Source organism: Thermomyces dupontii (genome assembly GCF_041956625.1).
Source record: "Thermomyces dupontii strain NRRL 2155 unplaced genomic scaffold VTN31scaffold_3, whole genome shotgun sequence".
Taxonomy (NCBI): Eukaryota; Fungi; Ascomycota; class Eurotiomycetes; order Eurotiales; family Trichocomaceae; genus Thermomyces; species Thermomyces dupontii.
The window spans coordinates 2,090,104-2,116,005 of record NW_027192309.1 but is presented as its reverse complement, the minus strand read 5'-3'; the positions used below and the strand labels follow the sequence as shown (position 1 = coordinate 2,116,005).

General features: G+C 53.9%; 9 protein-coding genes across 9 annotated transcripts; 5 read left to right on the top strand and 4 right to left on the bottom strand.

Moving 5' to 3' along the window:
• Positions 1 to 70: 70 nt before the first annotated feature.
• Positions 71 to 1,152, bottom strand: VTN31DRAFT_4253 (uncharacterized protein; the record flags this gene model as incomplete). Its single annotated transcript, XM_069404621.1, has 3 exons — positions 71 to 851; positions 912 to 1,061; positions 1,124 to 1,152. 3 exons carry the CDS (start codon positions 1,150 to 1,152, stop codon positions 71 to 73), a joined length of 960 nt encoding a protein of 319 aa, XP_069261576.1.
• A 720-nt stretch (positions 1,153 to 1,872) lies between these two features.
• On the top strand, positions 1,873 to 2,876 carry VTN31DRAFT_4252 (uncharacterized protein; the record flags this gene model as incomplete). Its single annotated transcript, XM_069404620.1, has 2 exons — positions 1,873 to 1,938; positions 1,995 to 2,876. 2 exons carry the CDS (start codon positions 1,873 to 1,875, stop codon positions 2,874 to 2,876), a joined length of 948 nt encoding a protein of 315 aa, XP_069261575.1.
• Positions 2,877 to 2,929: 53 nt separating this feature from the next.
• On the bottom strand, positions 2,930 to 5,230 carry VTN31DRAFT_4251 (uncharacterized protein; the record flags this gene model as incomplete). Its single annotated transcript, XM_069404619.1, has 5 exons — positions 2,930 to 3,435; positions 3,494 to 3,765; positions 3,814 to 4,398; positions 4,453 to 5,113; positions 5,179 to 5,230. The coding sequence occupies 5 exons, from the start codon at positions 5,228 to 5,230 to the stop codon at positions 2,930 to 2,932; spliced, it is 2,076 nt and encodes a 691-aa protein (XP_069261574.1).
• Positions 5,231 to 5,344: 114 nt separating this feature from the next.
• Positions 5,345 to 5,818, top strand: VTN31DRAFT_4250 (uncharacterized protein; the record flags this gene model as incomplete). Its single annotated transcript, XM_069404618.1, has 4 exons — positions 5,345 to 5,415; positions 5,484 to 5,515; positions 5,574 to 5,638; positions 5,750 to 5,818. The coding sequence occupies 4 exons, from the start codon at positions 5,345 to 5,347 to the stop codon at positions 5,816 to 5,818; spliced, it is 237 nt and encodes a 78-aa protein (XP_069261573.1).
• Positions 5,819 to 6,045: 227 nt separating this feature from the next.
• Positions 6,046 to 7,034, top strand: VTN31DRAFT_4249 (uncharacterized protein; the record flags this gene model as incomplete). The annotated part of the gene is made up of 2 exons (XM_069404616.1): positions 6,046 to 6,698; positions 6,767 to 7,034. 2 exons carry the CDS (start codon positions 6,046 to 6,048, stop codon positions 7,032 to 7,034), a joined length of 921 nt encoding a protein of 306 aa, XP_069261572.1.
• Positions 7,035 to 7,415: 381 nt separating this feature from the next.
• On the bottom strand, positions 7,416 to 10,217 carry VTN31DRAFT_4248 (uncharacterized protein; the record flags this gene model as incomplete). The annotated part of the gene is made up of 1 exon (XM_069404615.1): positions 7,416 to 10,217. The coding sequence occupies one exon, from the start codon at positions 10,215 to 10,217 to the stop codon at positions 7,416 to 7,418; it is 2,802 nt and encodes a 933-aa protein (XP_069261571.1).
• A 4,400-nt stretch (positions 10,218 to 14,617) lies between these two features.
• VTN31DRAFT_4247 (uncharacterized protein) lies at positions 14,618 to 16,708 on the top strand (the record flags this gene model as incomplete). The annotated part of the gene is made up of 1 exon (XM_069404614.1): positions 14,618 to 16,708. One exon carries the CDS (start codon positions 14,618 to 14,620, stop codon positions 16,706 to 16,708), a length of 2,091 nt encoding a protein of 696 aa, XP_069261570.1.
• A 509-nt stretch (positions 16,709 to 17,217) lies between these two features.
• VTN31DRAFT_4246 (uncharacterized protein) lies at positions 17,218 to 17,874 on the bottom strand (the record flags this gene model as incomplete). Its single annotated transcript, XM_069404613.1, has 1 exon — positions 17,218 to 17,874. One exon carries the CDS (start codon positions 17,872 to 17,874, stop codon positions 17,218 to 17,220), a length of 657 nt encoding a protein of 218 aa, XP_069261569.1.
• Positions 17,875 to 22,464: 4,590 nt separating this feature from the next.
• Positions 22,465 to 25,113, top strand: VTN31DRAFT_4245 (uncharacterized protein; the record flags this gene model as incomplete). Its single annotated transcript, XM_069404612.1, has 1 exon — positions 22,465 to 25,113. The coding sequence occupies one exon, from the start codon at positions 22,465 to 22,467 to the stop codon at positions 25,111 to 25,113; it is 2,649 nt and encodes an 882-aa protein (XP_069261568.1).
• Positions 25,114 to 25,902: the final 789 nt, after the last annotated feature.

Here is a 25,902-nt window from a genome sequence, read left to right as displayed (position 1 = left end):
AATCGGGCAACAACGCAGTTGACACCATGAAAGAGGAATTTCAAAGACTATCAGCGTATAATCCCACAATTTAACGACCATTTGATCCTGAAGCAGTTCGCCGCTGAGCACTGTCGCGACCACCAAACCAGCCGCTAGCCCATCCCTCGTTTGATGAGAGCGGCGCGGTCGAGTCGCCGAGGTCTTCCGGCTCTATATGGTCGAAAGAATGCTCGCTGCCATTCTTCCGCAGCCCTTCGTATGAGGCGCCATATGCAAGATCCTCTGTATCATCCCGGTCTCGGCTGAGCTGTCGTTCCTCGCGGGCCAGCGCTGAGACGAGCACCTCCAGCCGCTCCCGTTGCGTCGCGTAGAACCGTGCTTTCTCGCTCTGGGACATCGACGCCACTTGATCCGAACGCAGGATCCCGCTCGCCGCAAGCTTCTCGGCCTGGGTCTCGCGGCTCTGCCCCGTGGACGCGATGGCCGTCACGGCGGACGTCAGCGTCGAGTACCAGTCAGCGGCCGACGATGGCAGCGCGCTGGCGGCAGCCGTCGGCAGATTGAAGCGCGAGAATAGCGCCTGAGCATACGCGGTCGGTCCCGCGGCAGGGGGAGGTGCGGCGGTGGTGCGGCGCCGGGGCTCCAGTCCCAGAACTTTCTCGCGCACCCAGTCGACGGCCTGATAGAAATATTGCAGCCCATAGGTTTTGGCTCGTTCGTGGATGCGACCTATCATTTCCTCGATCTGCCGCTCATGCTGCTCGAAGAACGGCGCGACGTGGGTCTGATAGATGATCCGAGCCCCTTGAGTCTGCGGCAGGACCAGGTAGCTCAAGAAGAAGAGGCGGATCCAGCTGTAGAAAGGAAACCTGAACCAGACTCGTTAGATACTTTCAGGAGACGGAGTCGAGGACAGGAGGTTTTCTTACCATGAGACGATAAAGTAGACCCATGACTCTGCGACCAGTATGCCCGACAGGACCACCCAGTACATCAGCCATGGTGCCAGCTGCCTCGGGTCGGACGCGCGGATCGCCTTGTATGAAGCAAATGCGGGAAACAGGTACGATATTCCAGCGCTAGTCGATGGACGATCAGGTCAGCGGGCCGCAGAGCCTCTCAGACGAGGTAGTTCACTCACGAGAGGAGATCGGCAGCAAGGCCCAGCATTTCGAAAAAAATATCTATCCCTGTTCTTCGAGAGTAAATGAAGCAGGAGTTCCTAGCGAGCTCTATTCTGCGAAAGCTATGTTCTATCGACCATGCAGAGGCTGAATCTCCTGAATGCGGCGTGACTCTTGGATCGGGCTGAGTGTCAAGCCAACCCGGACCACGAAGCTGCAAGAAACTGTCTACCAGATCATGGCCTTGTTGTTAACCCAACGTCGTATAGCTCTCAGTCCGATCAACGACCTCGTCACTATCTTCGTAGCTGTCTGATTCCGGCAGGCCCCGGCTTACGTCAGACCCCAGGTGCGGCCTCTACAAGACGCGACGTGGGCCGATCAACGATCCGAATGCGGAATTCGTCAAGCTGAGAAGAAGAGCACTTGCGTCTTGTTTGACGTGACCGGATTGAACGTTGGATGATATAAAGATGAACGCTCTACGAGGACAATTGATCATGATGCAAGCCTGGTTGAACGCTGGTGCTGAGGGTTGACCCCGGTCTCACTCCGCCACTGGCCGATCGCGATAACGATCACGTGATGATAGTCTATGTACTTAGATTACGTAATCCCGAGACATCCCTCACCTGCCTCGCGTTTGACGACGATGCAGACAACGTGACATGAAGGTGGCCATGTCAAGGATTGCAATAACTGATGCAGATTGCGACATGCAAGCCTTTGAACTAATAGATCCAGGAACAAGAAACTCCGACACGCCATGTGCATTGCAATCATCTCCACGGCACACCCGGCGTACTCGCTGATTGTTGCCGACAACCGCGATGTAAGCTCGAATCCGGCTATTCTCCGCGAGAAGAAGGTATTGACGATGCGTTACAGGAATTCTTACACCGACCAACCGCTGCAGCCGATTGGTGGCAGGCGCCGAACCAGCACGTGTTGGGTTCACGAGATCTCGCCCGCCCAGACCAGGGGACCTGGATGGGGGTGACGAAGCAAGGGCGGATTGCGGTGCTGACCAACTACACGGAGCAGGCGCCGATCGGGTCAGCGAGCCGTGGCGCGATTGTAAACGCCTTCCTGACGCAGCCCCCCACCGCGGCGACGGGCAAGGACACGACGCGCCGGTTTGTTCAGGACTTGATCGACAGCAACGTGACGCGGAACGTAGGCGGGTTCAGTCTTGTGTGCGGCCGGGTCAACGAGCCGCTGGCGGTGGTGTCAAACCGCATGGAGTCCGACCCAAACCGTATCCCCTGGATCGGGGCGCGGCGCGGCGAGACCGTCGCGCTCAGTAACACGGTGTATGGCGATCGGTCGTGGCGCAAGATTGTCAATGGGGAGAGGCTGATGAACGAGGCCATCGAGGCGCACGTACGGGCCGGCGGTAATGATGAGGACGATCTCATCCGCCGACTGCTCGACGTGCTCAGCACGGACACCCTGCCGCGTGTGCCGGGCCCGTTCGACAAGGAGAAGCACATGGGCCTGCTCCGTGAGTCGATCTTTATCCCCGTGGTCGGCGATCGTCCCGATGGCGGCGTGGAGATCTCGAATCCCGCCAAGAAGGACAATGGGGGTGATCCGACGGGCATAGCCCAGTATATGTCGGGCCCCTACGGCACACAGAAGCAGACAATTCTCCTGGTGGGTTTTGATGGCCGCGTGAAGTATTTTGAGCGCACGCTTTACAATCAGGATGTGAAACCGGTTCCGATCGGGCAGGGCGATCGAACATTTGAATTTATGGTGGAGGAGTGAAACCCATCAGTCGTTTCATCATCATACCGTAGATAATGAGTATGATAAAAAGTTCACACCTTTCTCCGCAACAAGCCTTTGAAGAAGTCAAAGCTATTGCTATCGCTCTGCAACTGCCACACTCGGCCTGTGCGCCGGTCGTCCGATCCCAACTCCTCTGCCAGCAGCAGCCCATAGTCGCGCGTGATGCCCTTGATACGTGCGCGCACCCCGCCTTCCTGCTCCAGCGTAACGTTCTGGTCCATATGCAGCCAGTTCGCGTAGTACATCTCCTCGAAATGCCGATCGAATCCCGTGCGCCGGAACCGGAGGTACAGCTCCTCGAAGACGGTCAAGATGCGCGCTAGCAGCTTCTCCATGGTCAGAGGGTGTGCCTTGGCCGCGGCCGGCGCGAACCGTTCCAGGACCGCGTTCAGCGAAGTCGTCGGTGAGGCATTTGTCGCGTTGAGCCCGATCCCAACCACGGAAACGTACTCCTTGGACGAAAAGTGCGAGTTGACCAGGACGCCGCAGATTTTGGTGTACTGCTTCTTTTCGGGCTGCGCGGGGTCCATGGCATCTGTTCCATCGGTCAGCTTGGATCAATCTCGAATATATTTGAGAAGCTAGACACGTACAAACATCATTGGGCCACTTCATCTTCACTGGCACATCCTCGTAGCCCTGATCGTAGCTCTTGATCCCACTAACAACCGCCATCGCGGCAAGATACTGAATAAACACGACCGGTGCGGTTTGCATCTTCTCGACTGGATGCCGGATGACGGTCGAGAACATCAACGCTCCAGCAGGCGACACCCAGACGTTCGACCCGCGACCTCGGCCGGCGATCTGCACCGTGGCCACGGCAGTGAAGCCGGTTGGAAGGTGGCCAAGGAGCTTGGTGTTCCTAGACCGTGTTAATCTCTGGATTTCCGTTGCAAAGGTCTTGACTTACTTCTCGAGAAGAGTGTTCGTACTGGTTACTACCTCGCCGTACAGTAGATACCGGCCAAAGTCCACGGCTGCTTCTTTGGACAGCGACTGGTAGTGCTTCAAATGCGAGTAGAATGCATGGTGGTTCCAGCTTGGTGTGATCTTGGAGGGCGGGATCTCAGCCTCGTGGATCAAGAGGCGTTTGACGATGGCGTTGTAATCAATACTCATCTCAGACTGCTCCTTTATAGTACTCTCCTTCGGCAGGGCCTCCTTTAAATCCTGCATCTGCAATGCACCAGCTCCAACCCTCCGAACGAGAAACGTATCATTGTCGTCTTTGAGATAAGACTGCCCGCCGTCCTCGCGCGTGATCAGCGCGTCCAATGAGGCAGTCAGGCTGCGAGTGTACTCCGGCTCTGCAGACGACAAGTGCAAGCACGACAGCGAAGGCACCGTCTCCGTCCCTTGACTGACCTGTAGTCCAAGCTTCACGAGACATGCCTTGAGGAACGCGGTCCTCGCGCCGTCGTCCGCCGCGAGCCTCTCGACAATCTCGGCGTACTCGGGGCCGCCGGCGGCTTTGTTAAGATTGATGGCTGCGAATCTGAAACAGAAATCAGCTGGGCCAAGCATACAAACTCCATTGAGCGGTACGTACTCTGGATGAGGCCCAGTCAGGATAGCCGCACCCTCTCCGATTTTGCAGTAAATGACAGCGGCGGCGCCCTCGCCCGCATCGACGTCGAGCTGCTTATCCTCGCGGTCGTAACTGGCCAGCACCTGGATGCCCTGATCGGCATACCGCGGCGCATCCACAAACACCCCGCCCCCATTATAATAAACCCTGAACTTATCCGGCGCCGCGTCGCCACCCTCGCCGGCTCCTTCAAGAGCTTCCCGCGCAACCTGCACCTTCGCTGCCCTCGCCCCTGCCTCACTATTGTACACAAATCCTTCAAACGCCGGCCCGCGGCACACGCCTGGGAAAAACCCCAACTCCCTATCCCCAACGACTTCCATGCCAGGATCGCCGACGGCGAACTCGCATCGCCGACTCCCGTAGTATCCGCCCGCGCAGAACCCAAGGTAGGCGCCGCCGCGGCGAACGAACTGCGCGATGCGCCGGTTACCCGCGCCGTTGAGAGAGGCACAGTACCCACGGTCCGCGCCGCCGGGAATGACCAGCAGTGCGCAAGACGGGGCCCAGGGCTCGTTGATGAGCATGTCAGCAGTCACGGGGATAACGGCATAGGTGGGGGCAAGGAGCCGGCGGAGGGTATAGAGGCAGTGGCGGACGGAGTCGACGGTGGTCCCGTTGTCTAGCTGATCAGTTTTTTTCCTCTCATTTCAATAATGATTGTCTCGTCGGAACAGGTGAGTTTACCGGAGTAGACAAGCACGTTGAGCTTCTTAGAGACGAAATTACCGGCCGACATGTTGGTGCACCACTGCAGAAACAGGACCAAAGAATTTCTCAATCAATTTGCAATCTCCCATCAACTTCAACTATCGCATCCTTCGGGACTAATTCCAGCTTCCAAAGCCGAACAATGTCCAACGACGCAAAGCGGGCGACAGCGGGGCTTTCGCAGGATGACGACGACGACGAACCAGATGAATGGTAAGCCTCGGAAGCTAACGCAGGGGCGCGAAATGAGGGCGGATCCGATTGACGCTGTCTGGTTGCAGGGACAAGCGGATCTTTAGCACTGGCTGCGCAGGTACTATTTCCTATGCATTCGTTCATGAAGAACTTGTCGCTAATGAGGGTCCCAATAGAGGAGCAGCGCAAAATGAACGACTGCTACTTCGAGAACAGAGACTGGAGGAGCTGCAAGAAAGAGGTGCGCTTCCCAACTCCGCCCAATACATGTACATCAGCACCGAGCGATTAAAGACCAGAGAGATACTGCCATCAAGCTCCATGAAGAATCAATCCCACTGATCAATTGCAGATGGAGGCCTTTCGCGAGTGCTGGAAGCGGCACGGCAATGACCAGAGGACCGAGAGCAAGGACGCCTGAGCAACCCATTCTTGTAGAATATCTGCTCTCCTAGCTAGCGATCAGACTCTGAAAATAGACATCATCTCTTCTCTTCCAAGTACCAACGACTTTGAAGCTCCGAGCTTGTACAGAGGAGAATCGTTTCCAGATACGCTCATCTTTATCCAAGAGTTTGTCACGTGACCAGTATTAAGGATGAAGCTCAACGAGCAGCTCTCGCTGTTCATCAGCAACAAACCTCGACGATGCACGTCGCCGCTCTCCGCCGGTCCATTGCGACCGTAGAGGCGCTGGGCCGGTGGCGCCCAAGCCCAAGGGGTCCAAGAACCACGTCCGCGCAGAGTCCGCTATTATCATCAATCCGCAGCTTCACCCAGACAACGCCCGCCCTCTCCGTCGCGCCCAAGCGACCGAGTGCCTACGGGCAGACCACCGCTACACGCGCAAATACCGGCCCCCCGCCGACCACAGAACGAACAGCCGCTGCAAACCCTACCTCCAGCTCCTCCTCTATCCCAGTTTCATCTTCTGGCTCTATCGGAGCTCACGAGCCCACCACCGACAACATCCTCCACAGCGGCCTCGCGGACCGACCACAAGAGCTCGAGCAGACGGCGAACGGCAGCGGTGGAGGAGAGCGCGTCGACTGGACTCGCTCCTTTCACGGGATCAGCTCAGAGCCGTTCCCCAAGGAAGTCGCGGACGTGCTCCTGGCACCCATCGACCCCGATGAGGTCGAGATCAAGCCCGACGGCATCGTTTATCTGCCGGAGATCAAGTACCGGCGGATTTTAAACAAGGCGTTTGGCCCCGGCGGGTGGGGGTTGGTGCCGCGGAGTGAGAGTATTGTAACGCCCAAGACGGTGACTAGGGAGTATGCATTGATATGCAACGGACGGTATGATATTCTTGCCTTTCCGAACGCGCCACTTTGGTGGTCATAGACTAATTTTTTTTTCTTGTTAGGCTTGTTTCGATTGCCCGCGGTGAGCAGGATTATTTCAGTCCGGACGGCATCCCCACGGCCACCGAAGGCTGCAAGTCCAACGCCCTCGTCCGGTGCTGTAAGGATTTAGGCATCGCTAGCGAACTGTGGGATCCTCGCTGGATCCGGAAATTCAAGGCCGAGTACACCCGCGAGGTGTTTGTCGAGCATGTCGTCAATCGCAAAAAGACAAAGATTTGGATCCGCAAGGATGATACCGTTATGTATCCGTGGAAGGAGACGAAATAGACTCTCAGTGACTCATTCCGGGTTATGTTCTGCTCCTCTCTGGGTTTCCTTGGGTGGTTGTATTTTCTCTTTGCATGTACAGTACTGGTTGAGTTCGATTCATGTCATGTACCTGGTAGGGTTCGGGTAGGGAACAATGCATCCGGATCTAACGCGAACTACCTACGTGCACAGATATCTGAGTCGAAGTGGCATTAAGAATTCATATCGACATGCGCCCTGAGATCATGCCAAATGCCAGAAATCAGGCTCTATCGTCACAAACAGATATTTAAGTATCAACAAGAACGTCTCCTGTGGGTGGATATAAACTCGAACAAGATAGCACAGATTCCAAGCCGCAGCTTGTTTTTGCAGACGCTCATCATCGGTTCAGAACATTTACCGCTGCGAAGGATCACCAGAAGAACCGGGCGAACCGGCGCTCCGACCCTGCGGAGACTGTCTAGCCGCCTGCTGCTGCGCGAAAGCGTTCCCGGATTGGATATATATTGCCCGAGCTTGCGACGCAACCGCCTGCGTTGGCTCAATGGCAGACACGCGGCGGTCGGGGAAATGCGTGGTTGGGATTGGCGGGCCGTCTTGGATCGGGCTCACGGGGGAGCCGGGCCTGTCGGTGCCAGCCGCGCCGGAGCCTGAGTAGTTGTAGCCCTGGGATTGGTAGTGGGATGGCTCGGCAGCTGTGGTCGTTGGGATTTGTACAGTTGGGGCGCCGCCCTTGCGTCGACCCGTGGACGGCTGTCGCAGGGGCGCGGAGTCGCCGTTGTTGCCGCCGTCCGGGCGCGGCACGGCTAGCGTCTCCGGGGCCGTCGAGACGTTGGTTGCGCGGTACACCTGGGCAGACTCGTCTGGGCGCGACGTGTCGTAGCCTGCCGGTCGAGTGTTCAAAGCGATGGCGAGATCGGCCTCGGTGGCATTAGACCAGGACGATGGGCGGACGTCGACGCCGGTCGACCGCGCCTGATCGCCAGCGGCCAGCTTCGATACAATTTCCGCCGTCTGGCTCGTCGGCACCATGCGCTTTCTCTCCTTCTCCTCCGCCGCCTTCTCGCGGTACTGCTGCGCGAGCTCGTCCGTGATCGTGACAGAGTACGACGGGTTCGACGGGTCGCCCAGCGCCGCGCCGCCGCCGCCCGGCCCGTTGATCGGGATCTTGCGAATCGCAAGCACCAGCGCGCACATGAACCGAGACCGCCGCGCCGCCCGCACCGTCTCGTTGGACCAGTTTGACTTGTGCCGGATCTCGAGACGCAGCTCCAGCTTGTCCATGTTTCCCAGTCCAATCACCTCGATGTCCACGTCCGGCTGGAAGTCGCGGCAGTTCTCCTTGTCGCGCACGAACCGCTCCATCTCCGCCTTGAGCAGCTGAATGTCCGCAAATGTCGTGGCGAAATCCACCGTCAGCGTGATCCGCTCCCGCATCGCCCGCGACCGCGTTACGTTGTCGATCCAGTTGTTGTTGAGCACGACATTGGGGACCTGCGTGATGCGCTGCTCCGCAACCGTTCGAAACACCGTGTACAGCAGCGAGATCTCCTCCACAAACAGCTCCTGACCGTTGATCTCGACGCGGTCGCCGACGTCGAACGGATGCTTTACGAACAAAAACACGCACGATCCCAGCACCTCTTGTGCTGTGGTCGCGAAGACAAACGATAGCGACAGGATCGTCGTTGCGCCCGCCGCGATGACCGTGCCCGCGCCCGTCGTCACAAACGACACAAACACCAGCACCATGATGATAAAAGCCACCAACATCAGAAGCCGATCGAGTACATGGATCGCCTGGTCCACGTCATGCATGCTCCGCGCGATCGATTTGCGCACTCGTCCCATCTCGGCCACTGTTAGGATCATCTCCTCCAGGCTCACGTCACCGTTGCCGTCCCGGTCAAGCATGGCAAAGCATTCCGCTGCCTCTTCCTCTCGCCCGGAGCCAAACACCTCGACGATGTCATCGAGGTACAGGGCATCTTTACCTTCAACCACAAACGACAACCAAATGCGCTTGGCCAGGGCTTCGCAGGAACGCCGCCTCTCCAGGGCATTGATGACAATGGCGTGAGGAGTGGAGGAATTGAAGAGCTGCTTCCCCGTGAGCTCCTGCGCGACGTTACCAACCGCGGCAGATACTTTGTCGCCCAGACGGCCAACGCCTTGACCGACATTGCGGATCAGCCGCAGTGGATTCATCACCGAGTCCCTGCGGCCGAGGTCTTTCGTACTTCCCGTGAGAATCGAATCTGAAATGATGGCATCTTCCTCTCGAAATTCTTTGCAATACTCGGGGAACAAGGCGCGAGATGCCTCGTAGAGCTTCCCCAACAACTGAATGCTGTGCTTCGACTCTTTGATCCGCGAATTATACTGCTTGCGGTGATAGTTAATGGAGATCAACTGCACAAGCGTCTTCTCTGCCAGCAGGATCAAAGTACAGACCAGCAGCGCGAACAGAATCTGCTTGAGGGTTGACTCCCAGGGCTTGATACCAATGTCGCCGGTCCGTCTATTGTCAGGATTCTGAGTCATGATAGGGATAAAAGTCGCTAGTGACACAATGGCCCATCCCACCAGGGAAATCGGAATCTCCAGCGCCCGTAGGACCAGGGCATACTTCTTCGTGCCAGAGCTAACGATACCGGCAAAAAACTGGAAGATCACCGGCAGGAAATGTGCGAATATCTTGACCACCCACAGACCCAGCCAGACAACCTCGATCCACGTAAAAAACCAGACGATGCGAACTCCGCCGATTTTGGAGTCTTTTGCCGCGGTGGCACCGACAATGATGGGGATTGCGATGATCAGGGCCAACGGCAAGACGTAGATGAAGTAGCGCGTCACGATGGAGAAGTTCAGAATGGCCTGGTAGATGCGGCCCATCTGGTTTAGGTAGCCACCCTCTTCACTCTCAATCTCATACACCCTATTGTCGGTCTTCCTTCTTCCCCCGAAGCCAGGGCGGCTGAGACCCGACTTCTCGACGGATTCCTCGCCGGGGTAACCATTGGTACCATTGATCTTACTGCCGCGACTGGACACCGGGGCCAGAGGGATGTCAATGGTGGCGTCATTGGGATTTGTCGTCATGTTGCCGGTATCCTTGGTGTCTGACTGGTCGGCCAGCTGGCGGAATCTGTTTGCAGAGAAGCGTTTCTCGCCGACGCCCGGCCGACGAGACATGGGATGGCGATCTCGAGGGTAGAAATGGGGGACCAGCCCGCCAAGACCAAGCCTGGAGGAATGCGTTCTTACTTCTAGAGCCTCTAACCGAGGCAAGTGAGGTGCCGATCAGCTTAGATCTGCGGCTAAAATGCGGGTTGAATGTGGGTGAGGGCTCAAAAATGGTCGAATGGCCCATCTAAAATCTCCGCACGCATTGGTTGGCCGTGCCAATTGACGTGGACGATCTGATGCCGACTCGTGGAGAAACTGCAGAAGAATTAGAAGATAGAAGATCGAAGATCTGCGTGCACGAAATGGGTCTCTGCTGAAGCTATTGAAGTCTACCCATCCAGGCAAATGTCAATGAGCGTGAGAAAGATATGGAAACAATTCTAAGGAATGTAGAGAAAACGAATGACGGCTGGCATGGTCACAGCGAAGAGCAAAGAGAAAATCTACTCGATTCTGTGTGTTAATTAACTACAAGGAGGTCTGCGCGAGAGACGACCCTGAATCATTTCCCGGCGATGAAACAAAAGTGCGAGTGCCGTGACTAGCCAATCAGCGTTCGAGATCTGATGATCCAATGGTAGTCTTCGATTGAGCGGGGCCAACAAAGCTTGTTGGTTTTGGACCCAGATCTCCTGGTGATAGCCACTCGTGATTGGTTGATAAGACTCTACATCTCTTTCTAGCCTATCGGAGCCAAAGGCGGATTGAGTGCATGCAGACGCAGATGCAGTGCACTCCGCCTCCATAAACGCTTTGTCCAAGTTTTGTGTCTTTTAATCCTCTCAAAGAAAATGAGAGATCGATGCAGGCACTGTGCAGAGCACTGGCGGTCAAGTTTTCTCCCGAGCCTCGAGACAGACTCCGAAAAGAAAAGGTACCAACACAATCAGCAAAGGCCATTGAGCAGAGCAAGTCGGGGACTCAATCCCTACCGAATTCTTCCATCACAAGTTGAGATCCCTTTCTCCATATGGTCACACTTTTTTTCAAACAAAGAAACGAAACTACTATTCCCGGATTGACCTATGTGCTCTCAGACCCCGGTTTACACGCATCCCTCCTCGAAAGTAATTGTTCTTGGACCAATGTCACCGATGACGGCGATGAGTCGCCTGGACTGCCTTATCGTCGAGATCATCCCAGACGTATCTTGGAGTTCCGAACTCATAATGATAGCGTTGCTGACCGCCCAAATTCAACCAGACTGAGAATGGCATCGTTTCCGTTCACAAAATGGGGTAGTAAGCGGATAAGGTCAGGGGAAGATTTGGTGAGGCAACCACCGAGTCGCCCTGATGATCAAAGATAATGGGTAATGGGCTTTGGCTATGGTGTATTTATTGCAGAGGGTATTGTCTTCTTTGTCCGAGGTTTGATTGCCTAAAAGGCAACATACAGTTTGCGGTCATTGGCAAAAGGAACTTCGCCGAAATAGGGGATGTCAAGATTCTCTTGGTTGCTCTATATTCTCTAGTGGTTGACTCTGAGAGGTGCTGCTGTCAAAGTCGCAATATAGGCATGCGGAATCCCATCTCAATTGTGGGATCAAAGGCCATGTACAATATATACTATCAACGGACGTTTCTCATGAAGACGTTGTGTTGAGGAAACCGCCCTTCTGGGAGTGCTTCCTTTCCAGCCTTTTTTCTTGTCGAGCTGCACCTAAGCTTAAAAGTGTCAATGAGTGTATGTACTTTGGTGTGTAACGCCGTCCATGGTCAGACAGCCACGTCAAGGCCGTTCACTGTCCCCGTTCCTGTCTCGGTCCTGAGAATATATGGAGTTCTGCGGCACGAAGTTAGGTTCAGGGCAACATTCTGAGGCAGCAGGTCTTCGTATCGAACTGTAGCGTGTTGACGGCAGCAGCATAGAAGCGTGGGAAATTTGGCGAAAAGTCGGGCAAGAGAAGCAAACGATAACAGAATGTCACAATCCAGACATTCTATTCCTAGCTTGCGCTTTTTTCCGCTCAAATTACCGATCATCGACCGAGTACAGCACGCCTCGGAGTTTTTGTCGACTTTGTGAGATAGGTGTCATGGTCAGTACTCACTGTCGAAACGGCTCCTGGCTCTTGCCGAATGGTCCATGTTTGGGCGCCCATGAGTTATCGATGGCTGTTGATGAAGTTTCAGAGCTGAATGTGCTGACTTTTCAATAGTTCCATACTCATCCGAACTTGGTAGTTGCTGCATGGATTTCATTTGAAACCTACAGTCACAAGTGGATGATCCACGAAAATTCTTGTTCGACGAAGCGCATGAACAACCACAGATTTTGAGAGTACCCTTCACTCGCTTGCTCTTCAGCTTTCCTAGGTTCAATCATTCAGCTACTTTGTAAAAGTTGATGGAAGCTGCATATCATCCTGATTAAGCGGTGCCGCTGGACAGTCGCCTTTACATGAGACGCTCTGCTTGGTTTGCCCGGTTGGAAGTAAAGGTTGTCCACAGGCAACGACAACTGCAGATTTTTACCGTGTTCTAAGTAACGGAAGAGTAGGCGGGATCCTTCAGCAAAATCATTGATTGAGAAACTCCAGCGACCGAGGTTTCGATGGGCCAGTGTCACTGGCAGTTCATCTACGGCGATAGCAGCTGGACAAGCCAGGTCTGAAGAAATAGACCGAAAGCTGTGAACTCTTAAGCTTGGGACTTGAGATTGAGGATTGGTCATGAGCCTGGTAATCAAACAAGTTGGCTCATGCGGAAGGATGATATTTACATGGTGTCAGCCATGGTGATGAACAAAAAAGCAGATTTCACATTCGAGGGGAGGGTGGTTTCCTGACCTTCGAAGCTCATGAATCTGATGATGTCAAAAGAAGGGACTCACACAAAACACGAAACAGGGCAGGAATAGCCTTGGAATTCGTCCCAGACAATCCCGATGGAACAACGAGCCGGTGAAAACCGGCCCCGGCACCTCACCCAGCGCGAAGGGCACCAAAGACTTGGATCCCATGAAGTTGACTTGTTCTATGCGAAGCGCACAAACGATAGCCAACGGTGACATAGTTGTAGCAGTTGCTCAATCTCTTTTGGCCATTACACAACCTTAGTAGCCGTCAGGTCAACCGACCGTTATGAGCCAGTCAGGAACGCCGAAATCAAACAGGACTCCGTGATTTGCACCACGACACATTCACGAGGACATCGAATGAATCACTTCCATCAGCGGCGAAGTCAATGTAAACCCCAAAGGAGTTCATGAGCTGATCAATGGTGAAGCAGACTCACCCTTACTCGTAGGCCTCTTCTAGTAATCGACGGTTCGCTCCGGATCGAAGTGAGCAACTTGAACGTCCCCGGACGTGTCGGACACTATTTCACGGAGCGCTGCACCCGGGCGGGCTCATGAGTTTGAAGTGGTTGCAATGACACTGATACTATGATGGCTTGAGCAGATGATGATACATGGCACAACGATCAGTGATCTGCGAGGAATCTTCGCCCGATAGGGTGACACAGCCTGAAGACCAGCGCCTCTTCAAGGACAAACAGTTCAAAAGGTTGGTCGACATTGCATGGAAAGCGGCATCTTTTGTGTGTCTGGCACATCAACCAGAATATGGTGAAACGCGTCTAAGACATGAATGTTTCGTGGGAGGCTACAGAGGGTCTGGAAGGGATGAGCCGTGCAGATAGTGTATATCTCCATAACCATGTCCAGAACCACGCCGTACAATCCCCCCGTTTCTTGGAGCCCAAAAACGAATCCAACGGAGAACGTGCTCATCACAGCGGTGATGCTTAGAAGCCGGAGCAATTGGGTACTGGTAGCGGTTGGTTTGTAGGTGCAGTCAACAACTCACTCATAGGGTTTGGTCCTCAGAAGCTCGAGGATTCGGGCGTAAAAATCAGAACCGAGCTATCTTCCTTGTCGTCGCCTTCAACTCGGACATACCAGGTATCCTGGCTTCCAAGATCAAAGAGAAAGGCCTGGATAGGAGTCTTCCGGTCCAGCTGGTGCAGCTGCGAAAGAGGAGATAATTGCCTTCGCTAGACGCCATGGCTACGCATTGATTCGCCTTCGGTCCAAGTCTAGGCGAAATTGTCAAGGTGTAACCTGTCTCTGTTGCGAAGATACCTGGAGGTACCTCGTGAGGTACGGTAAATAACTACTTACATACCTAGGTAGGTTAGGTTGTTCCCAAAAGGTTCCAACTTTCCCCAATAAGTTACTTTTAGTCACGTGATAATTTGATGGTTTATGTAAGCTTCTCTAACCCCGGTCCTGGATTTCGATTACTAAGCCTCGCCATCGTCATCGAGCTCGCTCTCCGACAGCACGGTGGAAGTCTTCCTGTTGGACCTCGAAAACCTGCATAAGTTTGTTGAGACGGGAGAAATCGTTGCTCTGCGTGTTCTGCTTGGTCGTGGCGGTGCTATGAGTACTCGAGCGATATGAGTCGAATGACGTGGATCGTCAAGCCCGACGTCCATACCAACCTCCAGGCCCACGCCGTCCGCAAACTCGCTGTCCCACCTGCGACGATCGTTTCATCGAACGTCTTGTCAACCCAGCGACGAAACTTCTGGAGATGGTATCGTCGAGTCGATCGCCGTAGTGGCCGAGATTGGTATGGAGGGCGCTGGGAACACTTCCTGCAACGTTTCAGATCGAAACAGGATCCGATTATCCAACGTCACATGGTGTATCATCGATGGAATAGACGTCTCAACTATGGGCGGCCTTGGTACGGTTGGTCATGGGGATGGACCCGACATTGGTCCGGTACTAGCGACAGCTGGGAACAGCGATGGCGGGCTAAACTGGAACGCCTGCGGCAGCTGCAAAACGAGCGATTCGACAAGCAGCTGGCTGAATTCCGGAAGCTGATCGAAACCGATCCGTACGATTTTCTGTTCGGACGAAGCAACGAGTGGCTATTCCGGAGACCCGGCGATCATCAACCCCAGCATGAGAAGTTCGAGCCCCGCCGGGATGAACCTGTCGTCAAGGCGACTTTGGTCAACGAAAAGCGACCCGACGACAGTTCTAACCCGAGCCAAAAAGTGGAAGCTTCCGCACAGGGATCCGATGAGCAGGCGATGCAGTACGATCCCATCACGGGCCGAATGGTGCCGCGGTCACAGGCTGATTCCGCTGCTGACACTGCCAACTCTGCCCGGACGGATTCAGCAGGCGAATCCCGCCAAAACGATATGGTTCTTGGCAAAGCTTCAGGAACAAACACATCGGAGCAGACTAGAAACGAAGAAACTGATCAAGGAACGGGCGTTCTTCACATGGCTGGGCCGGAAGACGCTCAAGAGAATAAGGTGCAAGCTAATGAAAATAGCGATGTGAATAGGACTTCGGCAACTTCGTCTACAACCGGGACCACTCTCAAGACAGATAAGCCGAAGTTGGAGTACAATCCGCAGGAGACTAAGGAAGACGATGTCGATTTGCTGCGGGCAAGCGACATCCGCGCATCTTACTTTTCAGGAAAGACAAAGCAGGAGATTGCAGAAGAAAAGAAGGCGGCCAGAGAGGCTCTTGAGAGAGATTTTGACTCATACAAAGAGCCGGAGGTGATCGACGTCGGTGAACTTCGAGCCAGAGCACGTCGTGGCAGTGTACATGCGAGCAGCGAGCCTGTCATCGATGTCAAGGCCACTGTGCGGACGGACGACGCCGATATCGGTCAACAGGACAACGTTACTTGCACTGACGAATCCACCGCAGGCATCAATCATGCACCTCGGGCATCTAGTGTCGAGACACAAAATCCTGGAGGCATTGCCGAGACAAAATCCGAAACCTCTGGCGACCATGCTCGGACGTCGTCGATTGACAACGTGGTCCGTGAGGTGAAGCAGTTCTCGGAATCCGTCGAAGCGCTGACGGCGGAACTCCTGGAGGCCTGCAGACGTCTCGAGAAGGTCAAGCCTGGTAGTCCGGAAACGTATCGCGTTCTTGCGTACGATGCCCTGAGCCAGCAAGTTGTCATGGCGGAGACGACGTCAGCTGCATATACTTCGCAGCAGCGCATGCATCCTACAGAGGCTCTGCAGCGGCTGAACAATCCAGCAAAGTTCCTGCCGTTCTTTGCGCAGCTGCGAGCAGATGGCTTTGAAATCGTATCGGGTTGCGGCGACATTCTCGTGTTTGCCAGAATCCCTTCTCGTCAAAACCATACAACTTCCGAAGGCTCTGTTGCCGAAGAATTTGTCTCCACAGCTAAAGCCAAGCCAACAGCGACGGCTCCTGATCCAGTCGCCCACGGAGAGGAGGCGACATCGACAGAACGCACACAATCATCATCCGAATCTTCATCGCAGAACCAAGGCGAGCCTGCGACAGAAAAGACTATGCTCTCTGCCATCCCACAGGCCCTCCGCCGCATATTCCTCACCGGGGCGGGAATGGCAGGGACCTTCTATGCCATTGGTGTTGTATGCGAATACTTCCGTACGGGTGGCAGGGATGGTCTGGGACCAGAGGGATATCTCACTGCATTTGAAATGGACCGTAAAAAGAGAGATTGACTGTGGAAGGGCCTTGATTCTCCCCTCTCCTGTGGTCGCTCACTCCTCATCTCTGTAAGTACTGTATGATCTCTGCTCAAGACACAGCCAGCTATAGCTTTTAATGTCACGAAGTATGAGTCTGACTTTAGAAATCAAAGAGCAATTTGAATTCATGAGACATAGTTTTCCAGCTATCATCTGCTCTAATGTCCCCATGTGGCCAGCGTCAACATTCAAGCACCGAGTGTCCATTCGGTCAGGTCCCGCTCATCATCACTCTCTGAGACTCCAGCTTCGGGATCCATCCAGTGGCCCCCGTCACTGATTTCCAGTTCCCTGGGCTCAGTCTGTGTGCTCTGTTTGTTGTCGGCGGGTCAGCAGAGAGACCTGATTTTGTGATGGAATGTCAGGCGTTGCAATGTACCAAGCTTACCGTTTCACTAGCGTCATGATGACCACCGTTGTGTTCTCCTGCAGGAGCTTTGCATTCCTGCATCTGCAACTGTTCGCCGAGAGGATCATGAATCTCAATGCATCATAAACACACGTGGTCCGCAGTCACTCACAGATGCTTCTTCTTCCCCATTCTCCTCATTGCCATCAATGGGTTCAATCCCTTCGTCATCATCTTGGTCGCTTTTCCTGCGCCTGTAACCCCCATAACAACCCTCAAAAGCATCCTGCAGTATGCCCAACTTCGCCTTCCCGCTCATCAGATACTTGACCAGCGCGACAACCGCCTTGTATGCCTCAAAGAAATCCTCTTCGCACCAGAGGTCATACTCGCGGCTGGTGACTGCACGGAAGGTGGACAGATCGGGCTCGCCGCCGAGGTCGTCGAGGATATTGTCCAGGACGGAGTAGACGCTTTCCCGATCGACGACCCATCGAGTCCGACCCGGGGTTTTGCGGTCGCCTCTCACCCGGCGATGCAGCACCCGGCGACGGATGATCAGCTCATGCTCCTTGTGGAGCCAGTGGGCGGAGGTCTTGAGTCCGGGCCACCACGCGCGAAGGATGTACAGCCGCGAACCGTGCAGCCCGATTAGAAAGGTTTCCTGGTCGCGCAGCTTGTCTGCGGGATCGTCGGTGCGGTAGAGGTTCATGAAGAGCTGGGACATCATCAAGCAGATGCTTTCTGAGAGGGTTGCTTCCAGGGGTTGGGAAGTGGTGGTCTGATCCATGTACTCTGGTTAGAGTCAACAAACCACAGCATTGGAGGGTTTCCCTTACCACTACAAGAGGCACCAGTGGCCGTGACTTGCCGGGCGGATCGTACTGGATACCGATATAGCCCACGCCGGAGGGCGCCTCAATGGGGCCACCTTGATGACCGGTGAAGAATGAGGTATCCCACGGGGCACGCTTAACCCTATCCACACATTATTACTTCTTTTGAATCCCGGAGAAGATTATGGAGGACAACTCACGTCAGATAAAAAGACCTTAACGATCCATTGTCGACTTTGCGCCTGCAAGACACATCTGAGAGAGTTTCCCTGACAAACTCAACAAGCGCACTGGTCTGGGCTCCGAGGCTCCGCCACCTAACCTCGGCGGCGTGATTGAAGAGACTGCCTCCGTCAAAGAGCGGCCGCGCAAAGTCTGGACATCTCTTGAGCTCCCAGAAGAACCCTGCAAAGGAACGGTCTCGGGCAGGCCACATGTGGAGGTTTACCTCGCGGCCGTTGTGACATTGTCCGACTCGGAAGATCCAGGGTATGCGATATTTGGGCACTGTCCCCGGTTGATCAGATACAGCAGGTGCATGAGAGGGAACACAGAGACTCACTGGTGCTGGATGAAGCCGCGTTCGCAAAGTCTTCAGTTACGATTTCATCCAAATCGCAGCGTAGGAATACCCTGACCATGATATGCAGCACTGGGATCATGAGCTGGGGCATTTCGTTGAGATCGTCTGGATCCGCGGTCAGTTCGTAGACGGGCATGTCCTCATCTGCTTCTCCTAGGGATTCCTCTCTCCGATTTGTGTTGATAGGTGAACTCTGGAGCAAAGCCATGATGATGGGTGATGTCTGCAAAGGCAGAGTCGATGACCAGGCGATGAAGAGAGATGATGTGGAAGAGAGAGACGGACTTGAAAGAAAAGCATGGCAGCGTGAAGGCAGCTCAGAACCGAGCACACGTTAACGCGTTCTTCCCGTGGTGCAGTACGCTCAAGTCATGATCTCCTGAAGTCTCCTGCCCTTCATGCACCACCAATCGACACGCGACAACCAACTACTCTGTGCTTTTCTACAAGCTTGGTATATAGCCCATAGGACCCAAAGTCCATGGAAAGGTTCATCCAGGAAGAAACTTTTACTAACAGAGTATCTTGATGTTGCCAGAACTGAGAGTTCGCTCGCAAGCTTGTGGTTGTGTGAATAATGCCTAAACTGGCAACATCGGATTGTTCTCTTATTATAGCGGTTATCCAGTTCTTTACTTTCTTCAACGGTGGTATGGTTAGTCCCTCAGCAAGTATATTCAGCAGGCATCTGATTATTTAAATATGTGTCCGTCCTTGACAGGCACCAGAGCTGGTTGGTTTTCGAATATACCATCGAAGACTCCGAGTACGTAGGTACGAGTGCATCAAGCTAACAGCTCGAACGCTCATCGCATGTTCATTCAAACCATGCATTTAAATCCAGGAATCAGAGCCCTTGAACCAGGTCCATCCACATGTGCCTGAAAACCACCGGACACTGTCTTCAACTACAGGTAGAGTATACTATACTTTCAGTTTGCCTTCGAAGGCTCGGGAACGCGCATCAACGTGATCATCGTTGGAAGTAGTCATTCCCTAAGCCACTGGAATTGCGGGTAAAATATCGCTTAATTCTGTAAACTCCAAATAAGGGCACAGCTAGATGCAATTCTCAGCGCATACCCTACTCCTCAGACACTGGCAGCAAGGACTGAAGAGTGGAAGATTCGTCCTCAAAATGAGTTTGTCGTTTTCCGTCAACCACGTGAGAAGTCTTGGCGAACAGGAACAGGTTTAGCGTGGTTTGGCGTTCAAGGAACCCCGAACCGCATCGTTGGAGAATGCGAGGATCAATCCATAACTGGTTATACGTGGTTATTGTAACCGGATTACTCACCCAACGAATGGGGAGTGCCATGATTCTATATTTAGGGCAGACGGGCAGAGGCCGCATCATCCCGGCGGCAGGCTGAACGCATGTCCCATGGATGTTTAGAGTCTGTTCCTGGCTTACCCAGAACACGTTCGTGGCATGGAGGAGGATACATATCCGAGGCCTTTACAAGGCGAGTGTCAGGATCGGTCTGGAAGTGAACCCTGCATCGAAACAACTCGACCAGTTGCACGTCATTCATCAAGCTTATCAGCACATGCATCATGTACTCGTACGCAATGCTACCCTGTTTGTACTTTCTAGAGTACTCCGTACTGAAAGCCGGGTGTCAGTGCTGGTTTGCTGTTCACACCTGGCAAATCACCAGCATGCAGGGAGCAATGTTCAACTGAAGCCGTTTGCTCGGTCTCTTAAGAATGAATCAATGTATGATAAGTCGGTGAGACAAAAGGAAGACTGCTTGGGTTGTACAACTTGGGTGTGTGGAAATAAGCTGAATCCTGTGGCATTATAGTGGATAAATGAACAGGAAGCCAGGTCCGGAAATGTCCAACGTTGGTGAGCGGGTACCGACGCCTGTGCCTTAAAAAACGCTGACTGGTACGGGTACGGTATCCGACCTACTCCGTACTCGTACGGAAAACGGCAGACGCCTTCCTTTTTGGGAAGTACCTAATACAGTGTACCAATTGCGTATCCGTACAGGGTAAGTAAGTAACTATCTGTCAGGACAATTCCTTGCCCGCGACCACGATGCCTCTTGTAGATTGATCCTGATGTTGTCGCTGACCGGGGTATCGCCTACAATCTCGCCACTGAACTCGAATGATGGCAAAGGTACTGACTCTGTACTTGCGGAGTACATCTTGACCTCGGCCTTGCACCGGAATCTCGGATTCAGAGGGTAATCAATATCAATACGAGCTCTATAAGAGCACTGGTCACATTTCTCCCGAATGTGGTTAGTCTCTCAGCGATTCAGCCGCACGTGCCCCAGGCACCCAGGCACCGCTGGAGTCGCGCAGATTCTTGCATGAGTCCTTCTTTCAAGTCTTGGACTCGTCCAAATTCCAGGATCACTATAAGTCGATCCTCAATGGCCATCACCCAGATCATGGGTAGGTCTAGCCTACGCGGTGGACGGGACTTTAAGACAGTTAATCACGCAAGGATTCGTTCGCCAGGTGTTATCCCCGTTTTCCAATCCCAGAGCTGAGGGATCCTGTCGCTGACTCTTCGCAAGCCAAGACACTTAGCTAACCTTGTTGATTGCGCTCTTCATCTAAATCGTGAACGGAAGGCTTGTCCAACTCCATCGGGCATCCACTCGCACGAGTCGTGTGGATTTAGTGAACCACGGGGGCAAGGGTACGGAACAAGCCGTCGTTCAGGGATTGTGGATGCAAGTGATGATGTCCAAGTATTCTGTGCCGTTTATTCTGCTGACTTTACTCGGTCAATGCCTCTGAACTCGTACACTCAAGAGATATCAAGGGACAACTCAGCTAAGAGCCAGGTGGCCGCATCAGGCGTATCAATTCATAGTAATCTGTAATAACCTAGGTAGGTAATAATACTCCGTACGATACCGGTAATTTTCCGTCCGGTGGAAACAATGTGGAGGCTTCGGCCCTGACCCAGCCGTCGAATTCCCAAAAAGGATGGCACCAAGGCCCAAAAGAGAATAGTCCAAGCCAAGTGCGTGTCCCCAAGGGCCGTCGTCCGTTGCCCCAAGCCCAGCCCGAGTCCACCCACTAAACTTAACACCTCCGCCTCGCAAACAATCCCTCCCTCTCTCCAAGCCTCTCCTTTCTCTTCTTTTCTCTCCTTTCTCTCGCTTTTTCTCTCCTTTTTTTGTGCCTTTGCGTTGACGGTGTCGTCGTGGTTTGTTTTCTGCGTCGACGGCGAGACGGGACAACCTGTCAATCGGCGCTGCCCTCTGTCCCCTCTGAGCCCCCTTTTTCCCCCGGCATGCCCTCGTCGCGCTCTTCTCAATTTCGCCCTTGGTGACAGACAAGTCTCGCTCATATCCACACCCAGACCTCCCTCCCCTCCAAAGGCGACCCATCCACGCCCAACCCCGGAGACGTTCATTTTGACTCTCCCGTCCGCTCCTTTCTATTGAGTCGATTTTTTAAAACACTTCTCGCTCACTTGATTTGGTGTTGGGGTTCTTCTTGTTCTTCGGAATCAGACACCCCGTTCCACTCGTTTGATCTGGCTGCGGTCGACATCGTCATAAAGCCACGGGGCCGATTCTTCTGTCACTCATTCTCGATTGCCCGTTGTTGGTGAGGAGGCCCGCTTTGGTTTTTTTTTTTTTTTTTTTTTTTGACGTTGCGATTCTTCGTCCCGGGATACGCTCGCACGATTCCGGATCATCCCTTTCTCCTCGCGGATTTTCTTTGACGACATTCTTCTGCTCGGATTGTACATGTTTACGAGTCACGACAACGGTGTGCGTTTGTGAAATCTGCGAGGTTGAACTGTTGGTATATTCCTATCGGGATTGATCTCGAGTCCGGTCCGGTTGGTCTCCATGTCCCCCAAGATTCACGCTCTGGCTGTCTTGGGTCGATTCATCGTGCTGACATGCTCCATCAGATCATCTCCGACATTCTCCACAATTGACTGAGCATTTCCCGTGATTTTGTCTTTGATTAGAATATGAGGTCCTCCCACATTCTCACCGCCCTCCTGTCCCTGGCCGGTTTGTCGACTGCCGTGCCCGCACCGGGCAAGGATGGCAAGCGGGACATCAATGCCATCGTCAATCTGCTACACGAGAAGCGCGCACCGTCTCCCGCTGAGGAGACGTCTGTTGTTGTCGTGCCAGTCTACGTGTACGAGCAATCCGATGGCTCCTTTGTGACTGTGACCGGGTCGGGGACCACCCGGTCACCCAACGATACCCCGTCCACGGCCTCCGTGGTCCAGTCGACGCCCGACACGACGCCCAATTTCATCGCTGCGAACAAAGTGGTCGATCCCAATATGTTCAAGGGTACTGGGGTCCCTGCTCCGTCACCCGAACCCTCCTCCACGGAGAGCACCGACCACCGCACGCCAGTTGAGTCCTCTTCGGACCCGGAAACACCTCGGGAGACTGAATCGGATAGCAAGGGTGGCGTTCCAGAGACGACTGAAATGCCAAAGGAATCCTCGACAGAATCCCAGTCATCCGTCTCCTCGGCCAGTTCGAGCACCGAGTCTTCGTCCAGCCCACAGTCAACCTCGCGTGGGGGGAGAGACAAGAATGGTCCTTTGGACCTTGGTATCCATCCAGACGAGAAGTCTGAGACAAAGTCGGCAGTCGCTTCGTCGTCATCCGACTCTTCTGCCGGACAAGAGTCTTCTACCTACTCCGCTGGCTCGAGCAGTCACTCTCCTTTCGATCCAGAGTCGACTAGCTCCTCGTCCAGCTCGAGCAGTCGCCGAGGGCTTCTGGATGAACTCGGCTTGACCATTTTCGAGGCTCCGTCCGATAGCGCCGACTCTTCGGCTGTCCCGCCAACCGAGAGTGAGAGCTCGAGCCCGATGCCAACTCGGTCTCCCGTCGAGCCAACCAGCTCGTCGTCCGATGACAGTTCCTCGGCTACCTCTTCCACCAGCCGCGGCGGCCTGCTTCCCTCAATTTCTCTCGATTTGCCACCAATCCTCCAGCCGACCAAAACTAGTTCGGATGAGTCGAGTGTGAGTACTCGCGAGCCATGGCCGACGAGCGACTCTTCTTCTTCTTCTTCTTCGTCTTCAGATGGTACAAAGACCAGCTCAAGCAAGAGTTCGTCTTCTACCAGCTCCAAGGATGACGGCTTGCTTCCCTCGATCTCCTTGGATCTACCACCCATTCTCGACCCGACCACAACGAGTTCGAAGGATGAGCCCTCAACCTCCTCTCCGGACGTCACACCTAGTTCGACTAACAACATTCCGAGCCCAAGCCCCTCTCCAACCACCACCAGCAGCACCAGCAGCCGCGGTGGTCTTCTACCTTTGCCCTCCGTCGATCTGCCTCTTCCAACGACGAGCGATTCACCGAGCCAGAGCACTGACACAGCGACTGAAACTTCGACCAAGTCTAACACGGAGCCAACGTCGTCTGGAGTCGATGTTCCTTCTAGTTCGGCCGATCTGCCTGGAACTGAAACCAGTTCATCTGGAACTCAGTCCACCACCGATACCCCAACCTCGTCCTCGTCTAAGGATGACTCTCCGACCGCCACCGACTCGGCGACTGACAAGCCGACTGGGTCCTCCGCTCCGGACGACGACTCCAAGGCTTCCAGCCAAGCCAGCGAAGTCACAAAGACGACCACCGGTGCCGAGGCTGTTGAGACGGAAAAGACAAAGACAGATTCCGCAAAGGTTACCAAGCCCCCGGAGCCCACTGCGACTGAGGACGATTCCGACAAGTCCACCAAGACCTCGGACACCTCCGAGTACATCCCTCCGTCGTCCATCGTCCTTCCCCCAACGACGACCACGGAATCGACCACGCAAGAGACAAAGGAAACTCCGACGCAACTGCCAGGGATCATCTCCCCAGCAGGTGGTATCCCGCAGCAGCCACCGAACACCACACTGTGCCAGTTGGGCTACACTAGGGAGCTCAATTGGGAGTTTGTTGCGACCACCCCCGCCTCGTCGCAGCAGCTTCTCTACTTCCCGCCGCGCGGTGTGGCTTATGCTCTGGATCTGTCGTTAGACGAGGTTGTGGTTCGGGGTCTGTCGCCGTACGACACTCTGGAGAGCCTTGGATACCTGAGCACCGTGACGCAATTCTTCCTGCCGGATGACCAGGTCAACACGCTGCAGCAGATGGTGCTGACGACCAATTCGCCGTTATACAAGCAGGAGGACCCGTCGATCAAGACGCTGTTCAAGATGATCAACCCGGAGATCCCGGTCGTGGTCGGCGGTAGTATCGGTTCAGGCTACGGAGGGTTTGGCAATGGACAAAGCTCAGACGAGGACCCGAACGGTGATGGCGTGCCCGACAATAACGGAGACGCAGGTGCAAGCAGCTCTGGTGGCTCCGTGCGGGGCAGCTCCGTGGCGATCGGCTGTGGTGCCGCCGTGGGTGCCATTGCCTACGGTGCGGCCATGTTCTACCTGGCCAAGCGGTACCGCAAGAAACGCCAGCTGCAACGCTACAACAGCGTTGCGGCGTCCTCGGAAAGCAGCGGGAACCGGTCCTCGGAGAGTTCCTTCTCCGCGACGGAACCGGGCCGAGGGTCACCGTTGAGTGGACAGACTGGGCGCACGGCACAGATCAGTGCACCGGTGATGTCGGAGAACTCGTTGGGGTGGAACTAAACCGGTGAACCGTCGGTACCGTTCATTGATTCCAATTTTTAATATTTTTTCTTTTTCTTCTTGTTCAAAACTTTTCTTTTCTCTCTTCTGTTCTATTATTTTTACTTATTCCCCATGAAGTTTTTGTGTGTTATTCTCTCTCTCTGACTGTACAATCACGGACAAGGACCATTTACCACAAAGACATTTCCTCCTGAACTGGTGAAGAGACATCGACGACGAGACGAAAAGGACGGTTTTTGGTTTTCTGCATGTGTAGCATCATACTGTTACAATGTACTACTGCCTACTGCCGTACACTGGATCGTCTCCTCCAGCCCAGCGCATCCCAATCCATTTCTCTGCAAGATAGAGACGATAGACAATGGATTTGAAAGATGGGATGACACGAAGACCTTTATTTTTTGGTTGGTGGTTTGTCCCTATATGTACAGATCTTTGCATGTGTCGAAGAAGGAAAGAGCTTTTATTTTCTTGGTGACCATGTGATGTTCTACGCTGTAGTGAGTGAGTCAGTGGATGTCGATTGGAATCAGAATCGATGGATGTAGAGATTCTAGAATAATGTACTTTTGTGAGTTAATACCTACTCTTCATCATACTATTAATCTTGTCCGGATGTGAAGGTCGTTTTCCATGAATCAGATGAGAGGATGAACGGTAAATGCAGCAAGACTTGACTATAATAATCCACAGAACATTTTCTGATTATCATAACTCAATCATCATTTGGAAGAATAACATCGAGGTACAATCAATCATAAAACACGGAATGACCTGAACTAGGAC